General features: G+C 38.4%; 2 protein-coding genes across 2 annotated transcripts; one reads left to right on the plus strand and one right to left on the minus strand.

Moving 5' to 3' along the window:
* Positions 1 to 1,132: 1,132 nt before the first annotated feature.
* LOC140169349 (uncharacterized) lies at positions 1,133 to 5,231 on the minus strand. The gene is made up of 4 exons (XM_072192604.1): positions 5,178 to 5,231; positions 2,920 to 3,968; positions 2,062 to 2,633; positions 1,133 to 1,968 (listed from the first exon to the last, which is right to left on the minus strand). The coding sequence occupies exons 1-4, from the start codon at positions 5,229 to 5,231 to the stop codon at positions 1,133 to 1,135; spliced, it is 2,511 nt and encodes an 836-aa protein (XP_072048705.1).
* Positions 5,232 to 5,589: 358 nt separating this feature from the next.
* Positions 5,590 to 21,704, plus strand: LOC140169946 (uncharacterized). Its single transcript, XM_072193256.1, has 2 exons — positions 5,590 to 5,749; positions 18,553 to 21,704. The coding sequence occupies exon 2, from the start codon at positions 18,920 to 18,922 to the stop codon at positions 21,086 to 21,088; it is 2,169 nt and encodes a 722-aa protein (XP_072049357.1). The 5' UTR covers positions 5,590 to 5,749; positions 18,553 to 18,919; the 3' UTR covers positions 21,089 to 21,704.
* Positions 21,705 to 22,537: the final 833 nt, after the last annotated feature.

Below are 22,537 nucleotides of genomic sequence, written 5' to 3' on the forward strand. Positions count from 1 at the left end.
GAAATTTAGAGTATCGGACTCTATCGCCGATCTCTCAAATACATTTATTACCGTATATTATTTATTTATTAAAAGGCCGACGTATTGATTAGAAAATCGTGACAATTAATGAGATGAATTAACTAAAGAAATTAATGATTTATGTTTTATCGACGATGCGTATTTATTTATCTGACTGAAGTTAAAAATAGAAAAGCCAAAAACCTGATCACGTCATAAGCGAGAACTCACTCGGAATTAATCCGCGCTTACTGAGTCTCCGTGATCCAAAAGTATACAAAAATTATAAGTAAATTAAAAGCACATTTCTAGTCAGATATTATTTTAAATACGAATCATTACGAATTATTACAACACTCACGTAGCTGATCCTAAAAAGGATCAGCGAATTTAGTATCAGAATGTCCGAGTGCCGAAGTGCGAGTTGCAAGACATGCAATACACGTCCACCCGGTACAAAGCCTCGGCCGCAACTCAGCCGTTCCAAAACAACACGATCGGCATTTCATTTCTATATCGCGCAAACAATTTGGACGCGCAATTTGCGTACGCGCTGCGCCTGCAAAGCAAGCACGCAATACCTGAGCAAATGAAAATAAAGATTTAAATGAATAGATTATAAAATATGATAAAAATATGATTAGCGCTGCCGAAGTTTAAATGATGCTTTTCAATATTAGTAGGCCTACTGAGGAGCCTACTGGGGGTTCCGTTACAATATAGCCTCATTTTAGTGAGCAATGACCAATCTCTTTAAATTTCAAATCTCGTTCAAAAAGTTACTAATTTCGCCTGTTTTGTGATACGGTTGTATATTCAATGAACTATGACTTTGCTAAAGAGCGCTTACAAAGTTACAAGTAGGCCTATGTCCCAGCAATCGGACAAATAATTTGGTGTAGGATCTGTCGACAAGATTGGAGCATTTTGACATTTCTACCCCTGTGTGACCTTTTGTGACCTCTTCTTCTTCTTCTTCTTCCTTTGAAGTACAGTCCTCTCTACGAGAGTATTGTCGTACTGTGTGCAGTGCAAATGTGGCGAGCAGGAACACGACTTCCAGTGATGCTCTTGGAGAAACTATTTACAGGTGCAGAATAAGGTGCAAGTAAAAACCAAAACCACTGAGCGGTTAGCGGAGTGTCAGCAGGTTCAGCCTACTCCTGAAGGAATCCAGGGATTCGGCTGACACTACCGAGGCAGGAAGTTGGTTCCACAGGCAGATGGTGCTGGGAAAGAAGGAGTGTTGGTAGGCTAAGATCCTGCAGTGCTGTTGCCTATATTGCATGGGGTGACCTCTGGTTGACACGGTGGATGGAATGAAGAGAGGTGGGCCAGATGGAATGGCCACAAGCCCATAGACGATGCGGTAAAGCATGATCACTTTGTTATGGGCTCGTCTTTCATAGAGTGTTTTCCATTGCAGGTCTTCTAGCATTTTGGTAACACTGTGCCTCTGGTGGTAGTCAGATTTAACAAATCGGGCAGCTCTTCGTTGAACCATGTCTAACCGGGTCACAAGATCCTTTGGATGGGGGTCCCAGACTGATGAAGCGAATTCCAGAGTAGGGCGAACATAGGCGTTGTAAGCTTGTTCCTTGATCTTGGCTGGACACTTCCTGAGGTTCCTTTGTAAGAACCCTCTGGTACTATTTGCCTTCTTGCAGATATTATTGACATGAGGTTTCCAGTTTAGGTTTTTATGAATGGTGACACCTAGGTATTTGGCTTCATCAATGGTGCGTAGAGTTGTTCCATGTATGGAATACTGGGCGTTAACAACTTTCTTCTTGTTGGTAATTCGAAGCACCTCGCACTTGTCTGGGTTGAAAGCCATCTGCCATGTCTTCTCCCATGTCTGAAGACGAGCCAGGTCATCTTGAAGGGCAGAAGCATCATGGTCCGATCTGATTGGTCGATAGAGGAGTGCATCGTCGGCAAAAAGACGTATGTTGGATGTGACGGCTTCTGGTAGGTCATTAATAAAAACCAAAAGAGGAGGGACCTAGCACTGTCCCTGTGGGACGCCAGATGTGACGTCTGATGTGCAGCTCTTTTTACCTTCCAAGACGACTTGTTGGGTGCGGCCGGACAGGAAGTCACGGATCCAGGACAGGAGATGACCGCGCACGCCGACATGGTGGAGTTTCAGTAGGAGTCGTTCGTGGGGATCCCGGTCGAAGGCCTTGGAAAAATCTAGTAGGATGGCATCAACTTGTTCTTTGTCGCGAAGGCCCTCGGCCAGGTCTTGGATGGTAAGCAGAAGCTGAGACTCACACGAATGCCTCTTCCTGAAGCCAAATTGCTTACTGGTAAGTATGCCATGTTCATCAAGATGGTGTATTATCTGGCTGTGAAGGATATGTTCCATGAGCTTACAGATGATGGAAGTTAATGATATGGGACGGTAGTTCTCCGGTTTGTGTTTATCGCCTTTTTTAAAAATTGGTGAGACATCTGCTGACTTCCATTGAAGTGGAATCTTGCCTTGATGTAGAGAGGCTTCAAACAACAACGTCAAAGCTGGGGCCAACTCATTAGCACCTTCCTTCAGAAGATAGGCCGGAATGTTGTCGGGGCCTGAAGCTGAGAATGGCTTAACCTTAGCCAGCAGATTGCGTACTCCCTCAACTCTGATGGTGAATTGAGGTACCTCAGGATGGATAGTTGGACCCAAACTTGGGAGGTTGGTTGTATCTTCGTCGGTAAAGACGGAGCGAATTGATCGTTAAGCATGTTCGCCTTGACAACACTATCACTTTGTAGGAGACCATCCTTCATAAGTGGAGCGACGCCGAATTTTCACATCTGTTGCTTTTTATAAACGACCATAGCTTTTTGGAGTTCCCAGATGAATCATCACATATCATATTGTTGACATAATTATTGTAAGCGAGACGACAGTCAGATTGCATTTGCTTTTTCAGACTCTTGTATCTGGAGCGGTCATTTTTGGACTTGGTCTTCTTAGCTTTCATGAAAGCTCTCTTTTTTCTCCTAGCAAGTTGTTTAAGGTGGCTATTGATCCACGGCTGGTTGAAGCGAGTGGTAGACATTTTGGAAGGAACACAATCTACCAAGGTTTCTTGCATGTTGGTGGAAATTTGATTCCACAAGTTATCAACAGGAGTATCAATTGAGTTAATCATGATAAAGTTGGTAGAAAAATCAGAGAAGTTACTTTTAACTTTTGACATGTCAGCTTTTTTCCACAGAAACAGTTTCCTGCGCACTGGTTTCTGGCGCTTAGCCCGGACATCTGAGATGGTCAGGACCATTTCATGATCACTAAGAGCTGGTAGAGGAACACACTTGCTGATAAGAGCTGGTCTATTTGTTAAAAATAAGTCCAATATATTGTCTTCTCTGGTGCAAAAATCCACTATCTGGGTGAGGCCCAGATCTTGGAAAGTTGAAAGGAAGCACTCATTTATTGACAGTTTATACTGATGACCGACGATTGCATCATTAGGCCATGATATGTCTGGAAGGTTAAAATCACCGCTGACCCACACTGTGGCAGAAGGAAATTTGGTGATGATATCACGTATGGCTTGACACAAAAACTGGGCATATGGTAAATCATTTCTCGGTGGTCTGTATGCAGAGATGATCACAAGGGGCTGTTGCTGGTATAACTCAACTTTGGTTGCAACTATTTCACAATCTGTCTCTAACTTGATTTGGCTACCAATAAGATCATTTTTTTTCGCCAATTGGACTCCGCCGTAACCATCTGGACGATCTTGGCGAATAGGAGTGTTGTAACCAGGAGGCATCATCTCGCTGCTAAACATACCAGGTTTCAACCACGTTTCGTTCGCAATAATAACATCGGGTTGGCTAGAATCGACCGCTTCCCAGAAAGCCTCCTTCTTGGATTTCAAACTTTGAAGGTTGACAGATAGTGTTTTAAGTGGTCTAGAAACATTCTTCCTCCCTGTAGGTCTTTTAATGGGGATGAAGCGCTGTAGGGAGAGCCAATATCAGAGCCATCAGTTGTACTACCAGATGAACTACGTCTAATACTGCGCTCAACATTTCCCGGTGTCAGATCGTGGGATGATTTGTTATCCATACTAGCCAATGTGTCATATTTGTTTTCAGTTTCAGATACATAAGAGTCAAAAAGGGACGAAGAGTAATTCGGAGTGTCACAACTTGCACAAATCCAGGTAACATCCGAACTATTCAATCTGTCATAGGTTTCATGTGACATACCCATACAATCCGTGTGGAACCAGGTGTCATGAGGTGTCACATGCAACAGCCATTCTAGTGCGTGACCAACGCACAGCTTTTTTTACAAACACCGCAAAGGGTATTTGGGGGCATAGGGCCCAGGGTTTGACTCAGTATCACATGATTGAGTTATCAGCAGAATACTTAAGTACAACAGGACCAGTTTTCTACTTGAATGGGTTGAGTAGCACTTGGATAAAAAGATTGAGTCAATTGACGAGCAGACACTTGACGAAAGAGAAGCTTGAAGAAATTTATGATAATTGAAGTGGTTTGATTCAGTTAAACTTGCAGCTGGGTACCAGGCACTAACAAAAGTACCACTTTGATTCAGTTTGTATGGTGTTTTATACTGTTCTTCCATGACAAAGTTACTGGCCAATGATGATATCACCAAGAGTGATAAAAGTAGGTGAAAATCAAACATGATTGGTACTGACCTTAGTAAAGTTAACTGGAATACATGGGAAAGGATGCAAAAATAGCAGACTGCAAAGTGCTGATGGCTGGCAAGGCAAGTCTATGTCAGGTTTAAAATGGTAAACAAACCTGCTATACTACATACATGATACGATCGTGATGGAGGATGGTCGCCATTTACATGCATGAATGAACTCACCGCCACTGTAGACACATGACACACACACAACCAAAACAACACAGATCGGTTGAAAAATACTTGTGATGAATGATGACTTCCTTGGAGCAAAACAATCCACAGAGTCAGATAATTCCAATCCAGGAAGAAGCTGGAAATATACTATGGAAGCAGGAACCAGGAATAAATCACAGATACTGCTAAATAAAGGATTTTGTAAGGTAGAAAACTGGAGCAAAATTAAAAGTCGTGTTCCCGCGGTCGTGACCTTTGACCCGCCGTCTAGAGGTAAATAGGGGTCCAATCTAGAGGTAAATAGGGGTCCAATCTAAAATACCTCCATATCTTGAAATACACTTTGGACCATGAACTTCATCTGTGGTCCTTTCATGCTTTTATCACAAAGTGCACAATGATTCAGCTTAGCAGCTGTACTACCTATCCTTTTTCGACAATATCGAAATCGAATTATATCATTTTGCCCATCCCTAAATCTGTGACGTTTGTGCCAAATAACTGATAGCTTGTTGTTGTATGCATCCGCTAATTAGCGTATGAATATCATAATCATGCAATTCATATCAATATATATTTTGAGACTTGAAGTTTTTAAAACTGAACAGATTAAATTAATTTGACATCATTTAAGCTATTTGAATACTTTGAATCTATTCAAACAAGAACTTGAGCTTCAGTATTTATTTACAATTTTGGACTACTTTATTCAATTATCCTCTTAGAATCAGCTCGTCACCCAGTTCCTGTTTGCAGAAATCTAGCAGTCATTGTCCCAAATTGGTGTAATTATTGCAGCTAAATCCGAGATTTTAATGCACTCTTTTACACTTTTTATGGAACTTTGGTATACACTCAATGCTGGTGCATAAAGCGACGCAGCATTTTGCGCAGGTAATGTGTCAGAAATCTTTATTTTGATGGCCATTCGTAACTGAAGTTTTGTAGGGCTTGCTTGCAGTTGAGTTGCAATTCATTGCATACAAATTAATTACAAATAAAAAGCAATTCTTATTCTATGCAAGAATGAACTTTTCATTTGATTAAAATTTCATTATCCCTTTCTTCACAAAACAAGACTGATTCTGAAACAAAAACCTAACTTAACTTGAAAAATAAAATCAATATACGCCCACCCACTGTCCTGTCCTTTTTTTGCAAAATAAAACTTGGAAAGGCATTTTTGATTTTAAGGATCTCAAAAATTAAAGCTAACATCCAGCATGTCCAGGAGGTTTCGGAGGCACTGATCCCACGCAAGTGCCGCTGCCCTTGGCCCGAGAGCGCCACATCCTAAGTTTTCCTACACTTCGCAGAAATCTTCTGCATTTACATTCCCTGAAAGTGGAACTAGTCTCAGCATATTCCAATGTTGGCAGCTCTGCAATATTAAAAAAAAAAAAAAAAAAAAGATTTTGTCATGTTTATTTTGATTTACCGGTAGGGTGCATCTCTTGCCCCTCATGTTACACAAATTTCTTGTCCCTAGTCTCAAAATGTTCCATTGGTCAAAATATTACCCCATACCAAATTTAAAATTATTCCGAAGTCGTTTAGGGGGGCCTCCGTGACGTTGAAATTGTTGGTCAATTGCCATACCATATGCATAAGGCAGCTATTTTGTTTTGCATGATTAACATTAGAAATTACTGCTGCCTTATGTATTTTGCCCATGTAGTTAGGACTATTATGATTCAAGATGTTAAAAAAGCTCATGTCCCAAAATTTAACAAAAGGGAGCTATCTACAAGGACCAAGTTTATGTAAACATAAATGGCTGCCCTTTGCTGTCTTTACTGTGTAATTGTGAAATTACTTAAATATTCATAACTTTCCTGTTTCCATGCCAACTTTGAACCATTATGCTGATAGTTACTACTACAGACTATAGTGATCACACACTTGCATCTAGACCTTGCTGAATTTGATGAGACAACACACACAGGACTGAGGTTCTTCAAATCTTGATTTGGGTATCTCCGACTGGTACTGGCATGATCATTTACCTTATTCAGCTTTATACATTGTCTTTGTTGTTGCCGTTTAAGCTAGTGCTTCTCCTGTGTTGGTACTTAGTCAAATGTCACTGGAGAATGCAACTGCAAAGTGTACCATTTTGTTTGGTTTTACATTGCAACTTTCTTTTATGTAATATGATTTAACTGGCACTTTTTGAAATTATATGATTCACATACTAACCTTTGTATAGGGTCATGTGTTTTATACTCGCCTCCTTTTGCGTTACATAGGCGATTTTGGTTTCACGGCATGAATTTTGCTTTCATTATTCATATTTTCTGAAGTATACCCCCTAGCATAGTAAACGTATACATTTTCTTGTAGGGAATTTCACAGGGTATTCAAATATGAACTCAAAATAAACACTAGGTATAAGGTGCTCAAGTTAATATACAAAAATGGGTAACATTTTGTGTTTCAAGGTATACAAGGGCTATTTCATTATAAATGACAACATTGAGTCCCAAAAGGGGTCAAAATTCAAACTCATTTATTTCATGCAAATTCATTATCATTTCAAAGTTCAGATGGTGTGTCAATAATTCTCAAAATATTAGGCGTCAAACCCTCAGGAACCATTAAAAAAAATTAAATTGAATTTTTGCTGTGTAAAACATAGCTGCCGTCTGGAGGGACATTTTTTAAACAATTTAATACACAACTTTGAAAGAGTGTATGTAACCAACATTGGGTTCATACTTATTCATATTTAGTCTGTAATAATTGTTGTATGTTCCTTTACACTTCAGTGTCTTAAATATGCCAGTTTCAATATAAAACAATTAGTAAATTGATACTAATCCAGATAAATGGTGCAAAATTACTACATATTTTAAGGATAAACTTTATCTTCACATGAAAAATTCATGAAATAGTCATTTTGTCCTGCCCAATAGCTACACTGATGCATAAGTGAGTATTCCGCGTCAATCTGTTGTACTAGTCATGGAAAACCTAAAATAAAAGACCCCTCCTGTGTCATTTGTTCTGGATAGGACACATTTTTTAACACATAATAAAGCATACTTTAACTTTAGAAATAGCTGCATCAATATTATTGCATCAATATTATTGCATAAAAGATCCCCAGCATTTAAAATCCACTACAAACAGGGTTAATATTCTGGTTAAATTAGGAATATTGCAATTTTTAGCTAACGAAGTTCAATGCAGAATAATATCATATGTGTTCTCAACAACTGGACAATAATTTGAACACTAAAGTGGTTTGTAAGCATAATTTGCAATAAAATGCAAAAATTTCTTGTGGGTTTGGCTCTTTGAAATTTTTATTTTTTAGTTTGTTTACCAATTCATGGAAATGACATAATTGTGCTGGAGAGGACATTTGTTAAATTGCAAACAGAATCGTGGATACAGGCTTGCAAAAATGCAACAAATACCAAATCATGTGCCACCTTGGTAGAAGGAAGACCACTCTTCCTCTACAAATTTCACATTCTATGATATAATCCTTCTTATTTCAACAATTAGTAATTAACTTCAGTTCTGGAGAGGACAAATTTTTAACTCGGAACTGTGGTATCAAGAACAAGTGGTCTACTGTATGTAAAATAAATGAATTCCTCAATCAGTGCCCTGTCCCATCAATTGGTAATATAACACAGATTATACAGGTAGGGTAAGGGTTTATATTTCCTCTTTAATGTTAACAAAAATGGAGGCATGAATTGGAGAGGACACTCATTTTTTATTTAACATAAAATGCCAATTTTGCAAGAATCTCTGAATTTTAACATTTTGCACCAATTTTCACCATTCAACTTGCATGATGTTCCACACATATCATATTTTCATTGCAACAAGCACATTGCCATAGAATGTACCTAATTTTTCAAAGAATTTATTCAGAATACATGGGCAAAATGAAATGGGACTCCAAAATTGGGTTAAAATGTACCTTTTGGCAATTTTTTATACAAAAAATAGACAGAATTCTGTAAAAATGCTCATGTAGCTTGTAGTTTGTGGCATACTTAGAATTAAGTTAATAACACTGCATTATCACCCTAATTATATCAACCAGATATGATAAAAGCCATATTTGTGAACGTGTCATTTATAATGAAATAGCCCACAAGGTTTTCATGTCATGTATTTTTCTGTGGTGACCCTATATCAGTTGTAATGCTATTTTCTTACAGTCCAAGGGTGGACCCTTACAGCAAAATACAATTGTTTGAGGTTTATGATTTAAAAAATTTAAACCCGAGCAATCAAAAATTGTTAAAATATGAAATTGATTATGCTTAATATTAATGAACTACTATGTACTGATACTTACTTAGATTACATCCTATATAAATTTGATTAGCATGTTTGAATTCTGTGGTTCAACAGCTTTACAAAAATGTATACTTTTGCTACCCTAGGATAAATACCTCTGGAGATATGTGGCAATTTATCCGGGCTGATACGTCGCCGTAATGAAAATGTTAGTGTTTTACAAAATTGTGTGTAAAAGATAGGAGACAAGCATGAGGTCATGTGATGTATCTTGATTTTAAGTCCTTTTAATCTGACCTAAAGTAAGGCTAAAACAGTGAACCTTAAAGAAGAGTAATGCAAGCTTATTTTAATACCCAAAAAGTGATAATGCACCACCAATTAATAACAAAAAATTTCAAATTTCATATTTGAGGGCAAAAATAAAATTTCCCCATTGAGTTTGTACAGGCGGTGCCGCTTCCTGTGGCGCCGCTTCCTGCACCACCCCTGGCCTTCAAACTTCAAATAGCTATATCTCCATTTCAGTATAAGCTAGACCAATGCCACTTTGCAGGCATATGGCATATTGATAGAGCTTTAGAATGATACCAAATATGTTGGGATAGCTTTTGTAGTTTTTTAAAAAAAAAAAATTACAACAGCTTGATACCAAAAAGCGTAACAGCACCACCCTTTTTGGAGGCGAGCTCAAAACGCGTGACCATAGGCCTATGAATATTTCCATGAGGTACATGTAGTTCTTGGATTGGAACCTCAATTCAAGTTCAAGCAGATTTTGGGAACAAAAGTTTTGCCATTCATCTGGCCTAGCATCTACAATGCTCTGGAATCTTAAACTTAACTTCTGAGTTTGCTCACTAATGCAATTCACAACTTCGCAAAATCATCTCTGCTGAGAGCTGCGGTCTGAAGATTTGAAGGACCTTAGCTTTCCATTCTTTTTTAAACGTATTTAACATGATGCTGTACTGTCTCATCAAATTGAGCAAGGTCTAGAAATTGTACAACTTGCAAGTGTGCGATCACTCTTCTGTAGTAGTATCAGCCTAATAGGTCAAAGTTGGCACGAAAACAGTAAAGATATGTATATCGAAGCAAATTCACAATTACACAGTAAATACAGCAAAGGGCAGCCATTTATGTTTACATAAACTTGACCTCTGTAGGTAGCTCCCTTATGTTTTATTTTTTTGAGTTGGACTATTTTAACATCTTGATTCATTAATAGTCCTGACTACATGAACAAAATACATAAGGCAGCAGTAATTTCTAATGTTAACCATGCAAAACAAAATAGCTGCTTTATGCATATGGTATGGCCATTGACCAACAATTTCAACGTCACGGAGGCCCCCCTAAACGACTTCGGAATAATTTTAAATTTGGTATGGGGTAATATTTTGACCAATGGAACATTTTGAGACTAGGGACAAGAAATTTGGGTAACATGAGGGGCAAGAGATGCACCCTATTTACCGGTACCGTACCTTTTTTCTGGAATGATAAATTGACATTTGACAATAGAAGGATTTGGAAATTGGACTTCACTCATCGATACATTTTATAGATCATTACAAGTTTTCCATGTGGATTCGGGTGAATAGATCGTCATATGTGACCGTACACAGCGAATGAGCCGTAAATTCCTCCCTGGTCAATTTTGTTTAATTTTGTGTTTAGAAAATATACATCATAAGCTTTAAAATGGTATATTATTTGACTTCAAACTATATCCAGAAGCGGGGTTATGGTTTGTTGAACTTTGCTCCTTCAACAAAATGGTAGCTTATTTCGTTTCTACATATATGTGTGTCTCTTTTTTTTCACATTGCTGGCAATAAATATCAAACAGTCATAATAAATTGGCGGTCATTTGAATCATTCCCAAGTCAACAGGTCATGTCATAAGGTGGTGTAATTTGTGTTACATGTTCAAAATTGACCCTCGTCCAGTTGCTGAACAGGCTTTGATGAGAAAATGCATAGTAGAAGTTGACAAAAAAAGTATTTTTTGATATGTTGTAGGTAATACTAGTACTACCCTCTAATCATTCATACCAAGTTTGAGTTCAAAATGTCTCTCGTTTTGGCTTAATTGACCAATAAATTATTAATTAGTGCAAAGCCATAGGCGGCAATGTAAATTTGAAATTTCAAATGCGTTTTTCTCAAATTGGGCCTTCTTAAGGCCAGAGTAAGGGGAGACACATTCGTCCACACCCGAATTTGAGATTTTGTGATATTTATCAACACTAAGATGTATTCTTTCACTTGAAACTGATAAAAATACAACTTCCTAATATTCACTTGTATTTTTGCTTGATTTATTTCACTCTTTTCAACTCTAAAAAGTCACATGGCTCAAGACAGCTTAGTAAATTGGCGGAAATAATGGCGGCAATGCTTGCGAATCGAAATATTGTGATTATCTTGCGCGATTAGCGTTGCGTGTGTGGCGCAACTCTCTGCGTATGTCCAACGCAGTCAAAGGCGCATTCGGTATGTAAAACGCCAGCAAATGTGATGTAAACAAAACAAAAATTTGCAGTGAAAAAGCCACTTAGATTTTTTAATTATTTTGGATTTAGGCGCACTAAAAACAGACATTATAGATTCATTGGTGCAAAAAGATGCATATTTAGACCATGCACCAGATACAGCTTTTACAAGCGTGAAAGTCTTGCCGTTTTTTTAGGGACGCGTTTTGTGCATAATTTTGACATTTTTTTCTAAAAGCGTCGATTTCTCAGAGTTCATTTTTAACAATATTATACGATTTTTGTGACAAGATAACTCGGAAAATATGCAAGCAAAAGGTAAACCTTTTGCACTATTGTTTAGAGCACATCAAAGTCTAGGGAAGGTTTTCTCATTTTTTCAAAATATTTGTTTTGAACAAAAATATACACCATTATGTGCAATTTTTAGCTTAATAGAGTGACAAAATTGCTTTTTTCACATGTTTTTTGCAATATTTCTAAAAATAAGACGAATTTCAAAAAAATAAAAAAAGCTTCCCTAAGTTCATGTCTCTTCTCCATGAAAAACTAATTTTTTTTTTTACTCCGAACGGATTTTTTTTTAGATTGTCACAAAAAAATTGGGGTAAAAAAGTGCTTTTTGTGTTTTTTTCTAATACTCTAGATTTTTGACCAAATCTTACGTCACCATGGGATTCCTTGACTCATTTCCTTTCCAAAAATGTATAGTTTTATATACTTTGGACATACAATTCAAAAATAATGATGCTCGAAAAGATCTGTGTTCTCTCCCATTACTCTGCCCTTAAGGTGGCTGTGTAGGCCTACTCTCAGACATGCATGTAGTAAAAGTGCAATAACTTTGTAATTATTCGTGCAAGACATATAAAAGTATACATTTTTATAAAGGCAAGACATCAATAAATCTTAATATAAATACAGATTTGGGGTAAAAACAACAATTATGAAGAAAATCACAAAAAGTGAGTTTTTGGCAATATTTGTTAGGTACATCATAACAAAAAACACTCTTTCCAAAATATTTTATTTTGTTTTTAGCTCAATCTTGAGGCTCCATTCCAAAAACGGTTTTTTATTTTTTGATATTGGCCTTAGTTTTTGAGATATTGACCATAAGGCATCAAATTGAACTTTTAAAATTCACAAGCGCCTATTTGCACAAAATGATGCCTAAAATCGGAAATAGACCAAAATATAAAAAATGAGAAAACCGTTTCTTGAGTCGATCATGCTTTTTACGATGATCATATTTGCTTACCTATAGATGCTGTATTTATTGAGTTATCGTGTACCTAAATCATCATTTTACCGAGAAAATGAACATTGAAATAATGGCCGTTAAAGTTTAAAGTGGTCACATTTTGCCCTTTCATCGAATCTCACAGGAGAATGTGGCAGATTTCGTTTTTCTACCTTATATTATGTGAACATCGGGTAAATCCACAGCCCGTTGAGAAGTTTGAGCGAAATCCATTCATAACTTGATATTCAAATCGAGGAAAAGAACTTGAAAAAACCCACATTTTATCAGCTAAAAGCGGAGCCATTTGACCACTTGAAATTAGTGTTTCCAAAGGATGCGCCACGCATGCAGATAAGCGTCGGCGTATCGTAAGCGTATCTGTGCGTTAACAAATTGCGCGACACATGGCAGCGATGCGTTGTTCTTGTAGCGTGTCACCCGCTGATACAACAAAGGTTTCTCTCTTTTAAAATTGCAAACACGAATGAAATAGTGAAATAAAATCCATAAAATAAGCGCAGTTGGAGTTTATAAATCTGGATTTTCTTTCCTTGTATTTATAAAAAACATAACAAAGTAACAAATATCAAAAAAGCTCAATTTTGCGAAAGAAACAACGTCTTGAGTACACAGCCGCGTTAAGGGGCAGGGTCTTAGGCAGGATTTGAAGGTTTGGGTGTGTAAATTCAAAAACCTGGGTGTGTAAATTTAAAATTTGTGTACAAAGTACAGGCCATGTGGGCAAAAACTGGGTGTGTATTTACAAATTTAGGTGTGTAAAACACTCCTTACACTGCTGGCTGCCTAAGCCCTTGTTAAAGGTCCGTAACCCGATCGACAGCATCATCCCCCCGATTTTTTCATTGTTGATGAGGTTTTGGTATCACATAATAGATACTATTTTTCTCATTACTATCCTGAAATTTGGCGCTCCAAGTCGATGTATTTCCGGAGAAATCCTGAATAACAGCGGTTTTTACAGGTTTCCTGTTGTTCGCATTTTACGCGACACGGGAGTTTTGGGTAGTCATAGAATGAAATCGGAATAGATTCGGAAGACTTCACCCCAGTACCAATTAGTCCATAAAAATACATCAAATAGGCCCCTAATGTCAAACTATAGATGGCGCTATAATGATATAAAACAAAAAACAAAAATAAAGAAATACATAAGAGGCGAAATAAATAAGGAAACATGACCTATATTGTCAAGCATGATCGAGGAATATGAAAAAATTATGAGAGCACCTCCCCCCCCCCATTAAAAAATTAGTTAAAAAATAAAACAAAGAAAAATCATAAATATGTGAAAATGTGCATCATATAGCTAAAAATAAAGAAATAATTAAGCGCAGTAAATACAGCATGGGCTATCTTGTCAAGAATGATAATGAGCGCAGTGATGCCCTATGTAATGTTTTTTAAGATTAATCATTATGAATAGAGGGTATAAAAAGTGTACAGGGCGAGCGGTTTTCAGTGCCAAGGCGAACACTTCCTGTTTCCACCGGGACATGCGCCCGGCCGTTGTTTCGGCATGCCTGACCAGAATGCAATTCACGCGTGCCAGTGTATTGGCTTGCTAATATGCTAATTATTCACATTTATGCTGAAATTGTTCCGTTTTTCTCACATAGATTGATAAAGGGACAATATTTGACATTGTATGTAAGTTTGAAGAGAATCCACTAAACCGATAGGGTTACCCCCCTTTAAGGGGGTAGGCCTACTACACCCCTGCCCAATTTTGTGCCTACATGTATTTTTGCATTTTTCTCACAAATTATAGTGCATTGGGGACAAGTAAGATATATCTATATTATAGGGGGCAAGGAGTCGACTACAACTACTGCACTGGAAATTTTATTTTCAACAGTTGTGGAATTACAGTCGAAAATGAGGGAAAACCAATATTTGATCAATAAATCAATAACTACTTGCCTTGAGTTGCTATATTTTCATTGCAGTAGTTGTAGTCCTTGCCCCTATAATATACATATCTTACTTATCACCAATGCGCTATAATTTTTGAGAAAAATGCAAAAATAGGCACAAAATTGGCCAGGGGTGTAGTACCCCCTTAAGGGTTTACCGTCGTAACTAAACCATTCGATCAAATTTTTTAAATTTACATATTTTGTACATTAATATGTGTAGATAATAAATCAGGAAAAATAACAGGGGGTGCCGGACCTCACTTTTGAGCTACAGCCATTTTAAAAGAGGTGTACACTACCAAAAATCTCTGTACACTTCAATGGCAAAATCAGCGTTTTCTCAAAATAGACAACCTTTTGCCTTGTAGAAAAAAATTGTATCGATAAAAATTTTTTAATTTTATATATGTTATGAAAAATAAAAAGCTCTGTAAATCGCAAAAAAAAAAAATTGGGAAGTGCGGGGCCTTGTTTTTGCGTAAATTGACCAAAATAGGTCAAAAATGCATTTTTTCTGCGACACCATGCATAGTTAATTGCGTACATGGATATTTTGGTGCGTACCAACGCGTTGGTATACATGAGCGAACAGATGCCAGATAAGCGTTCGTTTACGAAAAAAAAAAAAAAAAAGGAATTGTCTGTTTACGCAGGAAAGTTTTCACTGTAAAAAAAAAAAAAGTTACCTATAAGAAGTTACCATAATAGGAACAATTATTTTAATGATGTCGATTATTAATATTCTTACTAATTTGGTGTATTTTGGTCATAAACGGGTGTAAGAAAGACTCCCATTCTGCAATCTGCAAAGATATTGGAGTTATCAAGTTACACAAAGTGAGGAATTTTCAGCTTTCACCATGTTCACCTGACTCGATCGACCAAAAAGAGGATAATTTATTAAACATGTTAAAGCGAAGCGTTTGACACCATGGGCGGAAGTGTTTGACTATAATAGCAGTTCAATTAAAGCAAAGTTAAACACTGGGTTGCCTATAGCTGTAGAAAAACGTGCATTATGAATTCAGTGCACGTAGTAGGCCTAGGTCTTTACCCAATAACACAAAATGCTTCAAACATTTAAATGTTGGATTATAAACTTGCCGTGTGGTGCGTTTCATTATGAAACGTTCTACAAACGTATAACCTTTAATAATAGGCCTATAATATACCGGTAGTGGTTAGGCCCTACTCAACATTTAGGCCAAAATATTATTAAAACGAATTAACCAATTTATCCAACACTTGTTTAGGCCTAATGTTAAAAAAAAACCACTTGATTCTGTGTTTGTTGGGTAGGCCTATAACTTATACCATCTATTGGACCCTACTGTCGTAAGCCTACTTTGGGGGGGGGTCCAGTTCTGTTATCAGTGGAAGCACGCTGGCAAAATTTGGTTTTATAGGCCTACATGTTATATTTAAGCGGCCACTTTTCTTGCGCCAGGCATTGAGTTTTGAAAATACTAGGCGTGCAATTAATAGCACTCCTTGAAATGTTAAGGTGAGCAATCAGGTGTGCTATAAACCGCACTTGTGAAGAAGCTAAGGCTCTGGCAGATTTTACAAGGTGAGCTAGTATAAATCACACTCGGATGAACAACTTAAGGTGAGCCATCCGCGAGCGTTGCACTCGCTCACCTTAAAATTCAAAGCCTGTTGCGCTCAGCAAACATTGTTTTCTTTATTTTGTGGCCCTGGTTATCGCCGGTGCGCAAAAATAGCATTGACACGCACAACACGCATCGTTCTCTGCGATGTCTGCAACGCAATGCTGATAACGGCGCGGAGTACGCACGCGTTGAAAAGAGGCGCAATAGTCGAGTCGAATCGGGTGACGACGGAAAACCCTTAACATAAAATACCCCACAACAAATATCTGAAGTAGGATTTTGTCCAATGTGCCTGGATAATTATGTTCACAACATAGTGAAGTATCAGTCTCACCCTTCAAAAAAAATTTATGTAACTAATCACGTTCACGATATACAGGGTGCGCCAAAAAAGTTGATATTTTTTAATTAAATTTTAATTAATCATAAATATTTTCCAAACACTACTTCTAATTCCTATTATTTCCTTGTGCAATTTCCTATCAGAAAATGTATACATTTATCATGATACAGTGAATATTAAAGGAGATATGAACCTTTGCAGCTTTTGCATGCGTCTGCATTGACTTCTGTGCATTTATAGGCAACCTGTGGTACAAAATGTGATGAGAAGTTTTAACTTATCACATTCCACATTAAAATGTGGAATATGAAATTAATCAATTTTGAAGTAAATCTTGTTGCTTTGAGTAATTTGGCTCTAAAATGAGATATTGATGAGCTCTATATGAGGGTTATAAGGGGTTATGAAGATACAACAATTTATTCAAGCATATTTTACACTGTAACTCAGAATACAATTTAGGGAATTTACGGCTCATTCGTGCTGTACGGTCACAGTCCACAAACACGATGAATTCAGCAGTCGTGTAGATTCTCGTCATACCGGAAGCCCATCACTTCTTCTACTTATATTGGATACTGGCCAACATCCCAATGTGTGGGTGGGATCAAGCGGTATTCGTGTCTTCATTTAGCAGTACTTTCCATGGTGACATTTTCCACTGCATCATTTTCAGAGGCATGATTTAATGAAGCAGCTGATTTACTATGAAAACAAGTAGTCACATGTGTTGCATGTCATGAATAAGTCATCTTTTGTGTAACATTGATGTAAAATGAGAAAAATATCACCAATTTTGATTCAATTCAACACAACTTTTAATGAATACATTTTAGACCAATAAGCATATATTTTTGGAAAGCTTATATTACAAGGATGCCAAATCAACAAAGTATAACATCATAATACAGGGTGGGTAAGAAATATACAGGGTGGAACAACAACAAAATTAGCATCTTTCTTGTCATGGTGAACCCCATATTTTCCTTTTCTGAAGCTATGTAGCTCAAAATAAATATGAATTCAGAAAGACATTGCATGGGTCCTTCAAACAAATTAGGAAGAAAGAGTTTGGTATTCCTTGCGAAACATACAGGGTGGTCAAAAATTGTAAAATAATTTCACAATTTTTAATCAAAACTTTTTCCCTCCATTTCTGGCACTAAAACTAATAGCATAATTGAATTCTTCATCAAATTTCCTTAAAAATATGTCTACTTTTGAATAAGCAGGGTGACTCGGGCAAGAGAAAAATGTCGGAGCATAGTATGCACACTTAGTACAGTAACAGGGACTAAGACACAAGGGTTTGAAGTTGGCCATATTTTCACAATTTTGTGTACAACCCTATGGGGCTCCCCCGCCCCGCCCCAGCTCCCCCGACCCGGCTGCTCCATTGACACATCTTACATATTGAGGTATAAATCTCAAAGTTGTTGTCCAATTGACTTGGGAGTTTTTGTATTTGAATAATTATCTACAAAATGACACCAAACTTTCTACAATAGGTATTATACTTTTAGAATAAACTTGAAATGTGAAGAAAGTGTTGTCATGTTACGGCTGCTCCATTTTTGGGTGACCTATTTGTGACATGCGACCAGCTCTCTTGATGGGAGAGAATCTTTAGATTTGCTTTTGCTGTGGATCATTCTATTATCAAATCAAGAAAATTTTGGGAAAATTCCCACCTGACCCCTCAGATTTGCTTTATAAATATTCACTCAACTGTTATACCAGCATCATGCAATATGAAAACTTATTGTTCCACTTTATTTTTTACATTTACAGATGAAGTGTGTATCCATCTTTTAAAAGAAACCAACTCAACATTATCTGGACTCAAACCAAAACAAAACATGGCATCGTTGTCAATGATTTTACCAACTCTTGATACGCCGTCGCCAACGGAGGCCAGTTCTGAGACACCACCACCTGAGTTAGTCCCAGAGGTGCCACCAGCATCAGAGGGACCACCAGCAACAGAGGGGCCACAAGTGCCAAACCACGGCACGCACCGGCACTGCCCAACAACTCTGGAACTCAAATAGAAACTGTTTCTCAAGCAGCAGCAGAAGAGGACACAGCTTTTGAAGAAGGGCCAGGAGAAGGCGCAAGATCGCGATCTTGTCAATCTGCAACATGGGACGAACTCGCAATGGAGCTCGTGCTGGAGGTTGTGACCCAGCAGGTGACAAAAGTTCGAGGGGTGCAGACTTCCGGTAGCGCATCTGCAGGATGTGTCCATCTTGGCGGCATGACCTGGAAGGATATCGTGAGTATGATTGTGACTACCCACAACAAGAGCTGCGCTCACACTGGTGTTACGCTTCATCATAACATGGTTGGCATGACATCAGCCCTCGCAAACGAAACTCTTGACGGCAATACCGTTCCTACCACTGCAGGTGGACCACAGCAACAAGACGACGGACCACCAAATCTTGTAAAGATGACGGAGACGCAAACCAAAACTGCAGCAAGTCCGGTGAAAGTGCGTAAAGCACGTACGCATACAAGCTTTGGTAAGCCAAGAGCTAAACGTGTCAAGTTTGAGGATCAGAGCGAGTCAAGTAATGGGATGACATCGTTTGAGAACGAATTTCAGAAAACTGTGGAGAGTATACTGACAGGGCAAGTTGATGCCCCGTCAGAAAACGAGGTAGACGGTAACGCGACAGGTACACCGGTAAAAGAAAGTAACGCCACAGGTTCACCGTTAAAAGATGAAGAAGAAATAGACATTGTACAATGTACTGAATGTAAGCGGTGGTTTAAATCCAAGGAACAACTCAAGAAGCACAGTAGCGTTCACGATACAGACAAAGGCCCACATGCATGTGAATTTTGCGACTTCTCTTTCCCAACGGAATGGGACTTAATGAAACACCTCCCCGCTGCACATAGAGACAAACTCCCCGACCCAGAGCCAGACGAGCAGGTTCTACCAGTTGGTAACTTCCCTACACCACGCGGTAGAGGGAGGGGCAGGGGAAGGGGCCGGGGAAGAGGTCGTCAGAGCAGAGATGGGGAAGTGAGAGTGAAAAAAGAATATGAATGCGATTCTTGTGAGAGTAGTTTCAAATCACCAGGGTGGTTGAAAAAACACAAACAAATTCATAAACAGACAATCATACAGGTCGATAAGCAGGGAAAGATCATCGGTAGACCGGAAGTGGAAACTATGCCGGTTCCTCGCACAGATATCAGGGATGGTCTAGACATGAGCGCTCTCGTTAACTGGAATTATAAGTGTCAGGTATGCAAAGAAGGTTTCAGATCGAAGATGCAGCTGGAAAAACACATGGAAATCCACTCGGAGAATCGTGGCGAACACAAGTGCTCGGAGTGCGAGAAGATCTGTCGTACGGAGTGGAACTTGCAGCGTCATCTGCTGATCCATAATAAAATAAAGAAGCACAAGTGTACGGAACCAAACTGCGAGGCGTCGTTTGGAATCAAGGCAAAACTTGAGCAGCATAAAGCAAAAGTGCATAACATCGGTGAGGTATACACTTGCCTTAAATGCGGTTCAACGTATAAAAACAAAATGAATTTGAAGTACCACATGTTGGAACATACCGAAACAAAGGGCTTTGTGTGCGAGTACTGCAATAAGACGTTCCCTCGACCGGATGCACTTCGGCTTCACAGAGCCACACACAAGCCAAAAAAATTCAATTGCACTCTTTGTCCTAGGGCCTACCCATTCAGGTCTCTGCTGGTTCGCCACTGGAAGAACACTCATTCGCAAGAGGAAACAATAAACTGCCAGTACTGCGACAAATCATTCCGGAATTACTACCAGAAAAACGCCCACGAAGAGATCCATACCGGCGTCCGACAGCACATGTGCGACGTGTGCGGCCGAGGGTTCCATCAGAGATCGGCGTTGCTGACTCACGAAAAAATTCATACCGGTGAAAAGCCTTTCAGCTGTAAGGATTGCGATAAGATGTTTGTGACAAAAGCGCACGCAGTACGCCACCAGAAAACCCACAGCGAACCGGACCGCAAAAAGATTTTCAGCTGCTCGTTCTGCGAATCGACCTTCCACTGGAAGCACCAGTGGCAGGATCACGAGAACAGACACAAAGGGATCAAGCCGCACAAGTGCAGGCAGTGCGAGGCCGCTTTTGTTGCGAGGTGCGATTTATCGCGGCACATGAAGGTCCACACGGGGGACAGCACGTATAATTGCGCGTACTGCAAGATGGTTTTCGCAACGAAGCAGTCAATGGAGAGACACGAGATGGAAGAACATCTTCAGTTTGAGATGGATGATGAGGATACGTCCAATGTAGTGGTGTTCAAATTAAAAAAATAAAATTTGTCAATTGGTGGTTTTGGAGTAACGTGTGATAAGGGATACTCCCCTTCATGTAGCTTTTCAAGAGTTCCATTTCTTGAAATTCAGGATTTTATAAATAAAATCAAACATCAAAATGAAAGGCCCTATTGATAAAAGGTAATATCTGCTATTTACTTCACTATACCATATTTCACCCTGATGTGGCAGTGACGTCAGTGCGCATCTCATTGAACGCACCTTCAAATCGCTAGTGCTCACTCGAATCGCTGGCACACACACGTTTAAAGATGCTGCATAGATGTGCAAAACTGCTGCCTCAACGCATTGACGTCACTGCTACATCAGGGTGAAAAAATGGCATAGCAATTTTACTGTTCTTGCAGTAGCTGAGGTCAACTTTTCTGTTTGACTTGCTTGAAAAAGTTGTAACCTACAAAGAGCCCAGTTGCTGTCTTTTGCCATAACTCCAGGTATATTGCATACTTGTGCAAAAGAAAGTAATTTCCTCTTGTCGTAGTTACAACCTTTTACCATGTGAAGGTCATTGCAAAAAGTTGACCAATTTTGCTGTGGCATAAAGAATTGACATGTTAGTAAACTAAATATCAGACATGAGAACCTGAATTCAGTCTTTTTGTCCAAATTTCCGCTCTTTCTTTTAATTTCAGTCCGTTTTTGGCCTTTTTAATCCAATTTCACACACTTTTCAGGCTTTTTTTATATTATAAGATATGCCAGGCTAGGAGTGTTGAGGGAATTGTTGTATCTGTTAACTTTTGTTGGGATCTCAAAATATGAAATGCCTTGATTGCCTTCTGATAGGGCTATTCCAGTTGAAATATATACCCCCTATGGAAGGCATTACCTTAAATTTCCACACAGGGAGTGTGAATTACAAATGGGGTTACCTGAATGGGTGGTGACTCCATTTGGAATCTACACCCCCTGTGTGGGCGATTATGGTCATGTTTCTCATGTGGGGGTGTACGGGTTTCAGCTGGAACAGCCCATAGAAAATTTGGTGACCTTTGACATAAAAGATGGAACTGTTGACTGCTTTCTGTATGAAGAACAACTCAACAAGTTGCATTTAAGTTCAAAATATCATTGGTGACACAACTGTATATAAACTGTAAATATTTTAATGTATCATATACCCAGTGTATCAAAAACCTCTTAAAATTGTACAAATAGAATTCATTTCTTTAAAAAAAAAATGTGACTGACATTATTTATAGACATGTAATGTTCTGTGTAGTGTGTACAATGTAAATGGTGCGCACGTTTCTTTTTTATTACACATTAAAGCCATAATATATATGATGGTCAAATTTTAATTTGGTTTTTTTTATTGTTGCTTTTAAATATTATTTGTAATTATCAGGAAAATGTTCTTGTCATTTTAAGCCAAATTAGTAAGGTAAAATGAAAGAAAACCTGTGATCTTTAATAGCTGTTTAATTG

The sequence above is a fragment of the Amphiura filiformis genome, chromosome 14 (assembly GCF_039555335.1).
Source record: "Amphiura filiformis chromosome 14, Afil_fr2py, whole genome shotgun sequence".
NCBI lineage: Eukaryota > Metazoa > Echinodermata > Ophiuroidea > Amphilepidida > Amphiuridae > Amphiura > Amphiura filiformis.

Excerpts from the sequence above, each read along its gene's own strand:
- LOC140169349 (XM_072192604.1), bottom strand. The coding sequence starts at position 5,231 with ATGAAAGGACCACAGATGAAGTTCATGGTCCAAAGTGTATTTCAAGAT. Across the intron at positions 2,634-2,919 it reads AGATACAAGAGTCTGAAAAA|AGTTGAGGGAGTACGCAATC; the intron begins GCAAATGCAATC and ends ATTCACCATCAG. Across the intron at positions 1,969-2,061 it reads CCAACAAGTCGTCTTGGAAG|AAGCCGTCACATCCAACATA; the intron begins GTAAAAAGAGCT and ends ATGACCTACCAG.
- LOC140169946 (XM_072193256.1), top strand. The coding sequence starts at position 18,920 with ATGGAGCTCGTGCTGGAGGTTGTGACCCAGCAGGTGACAAAAGTTCGA.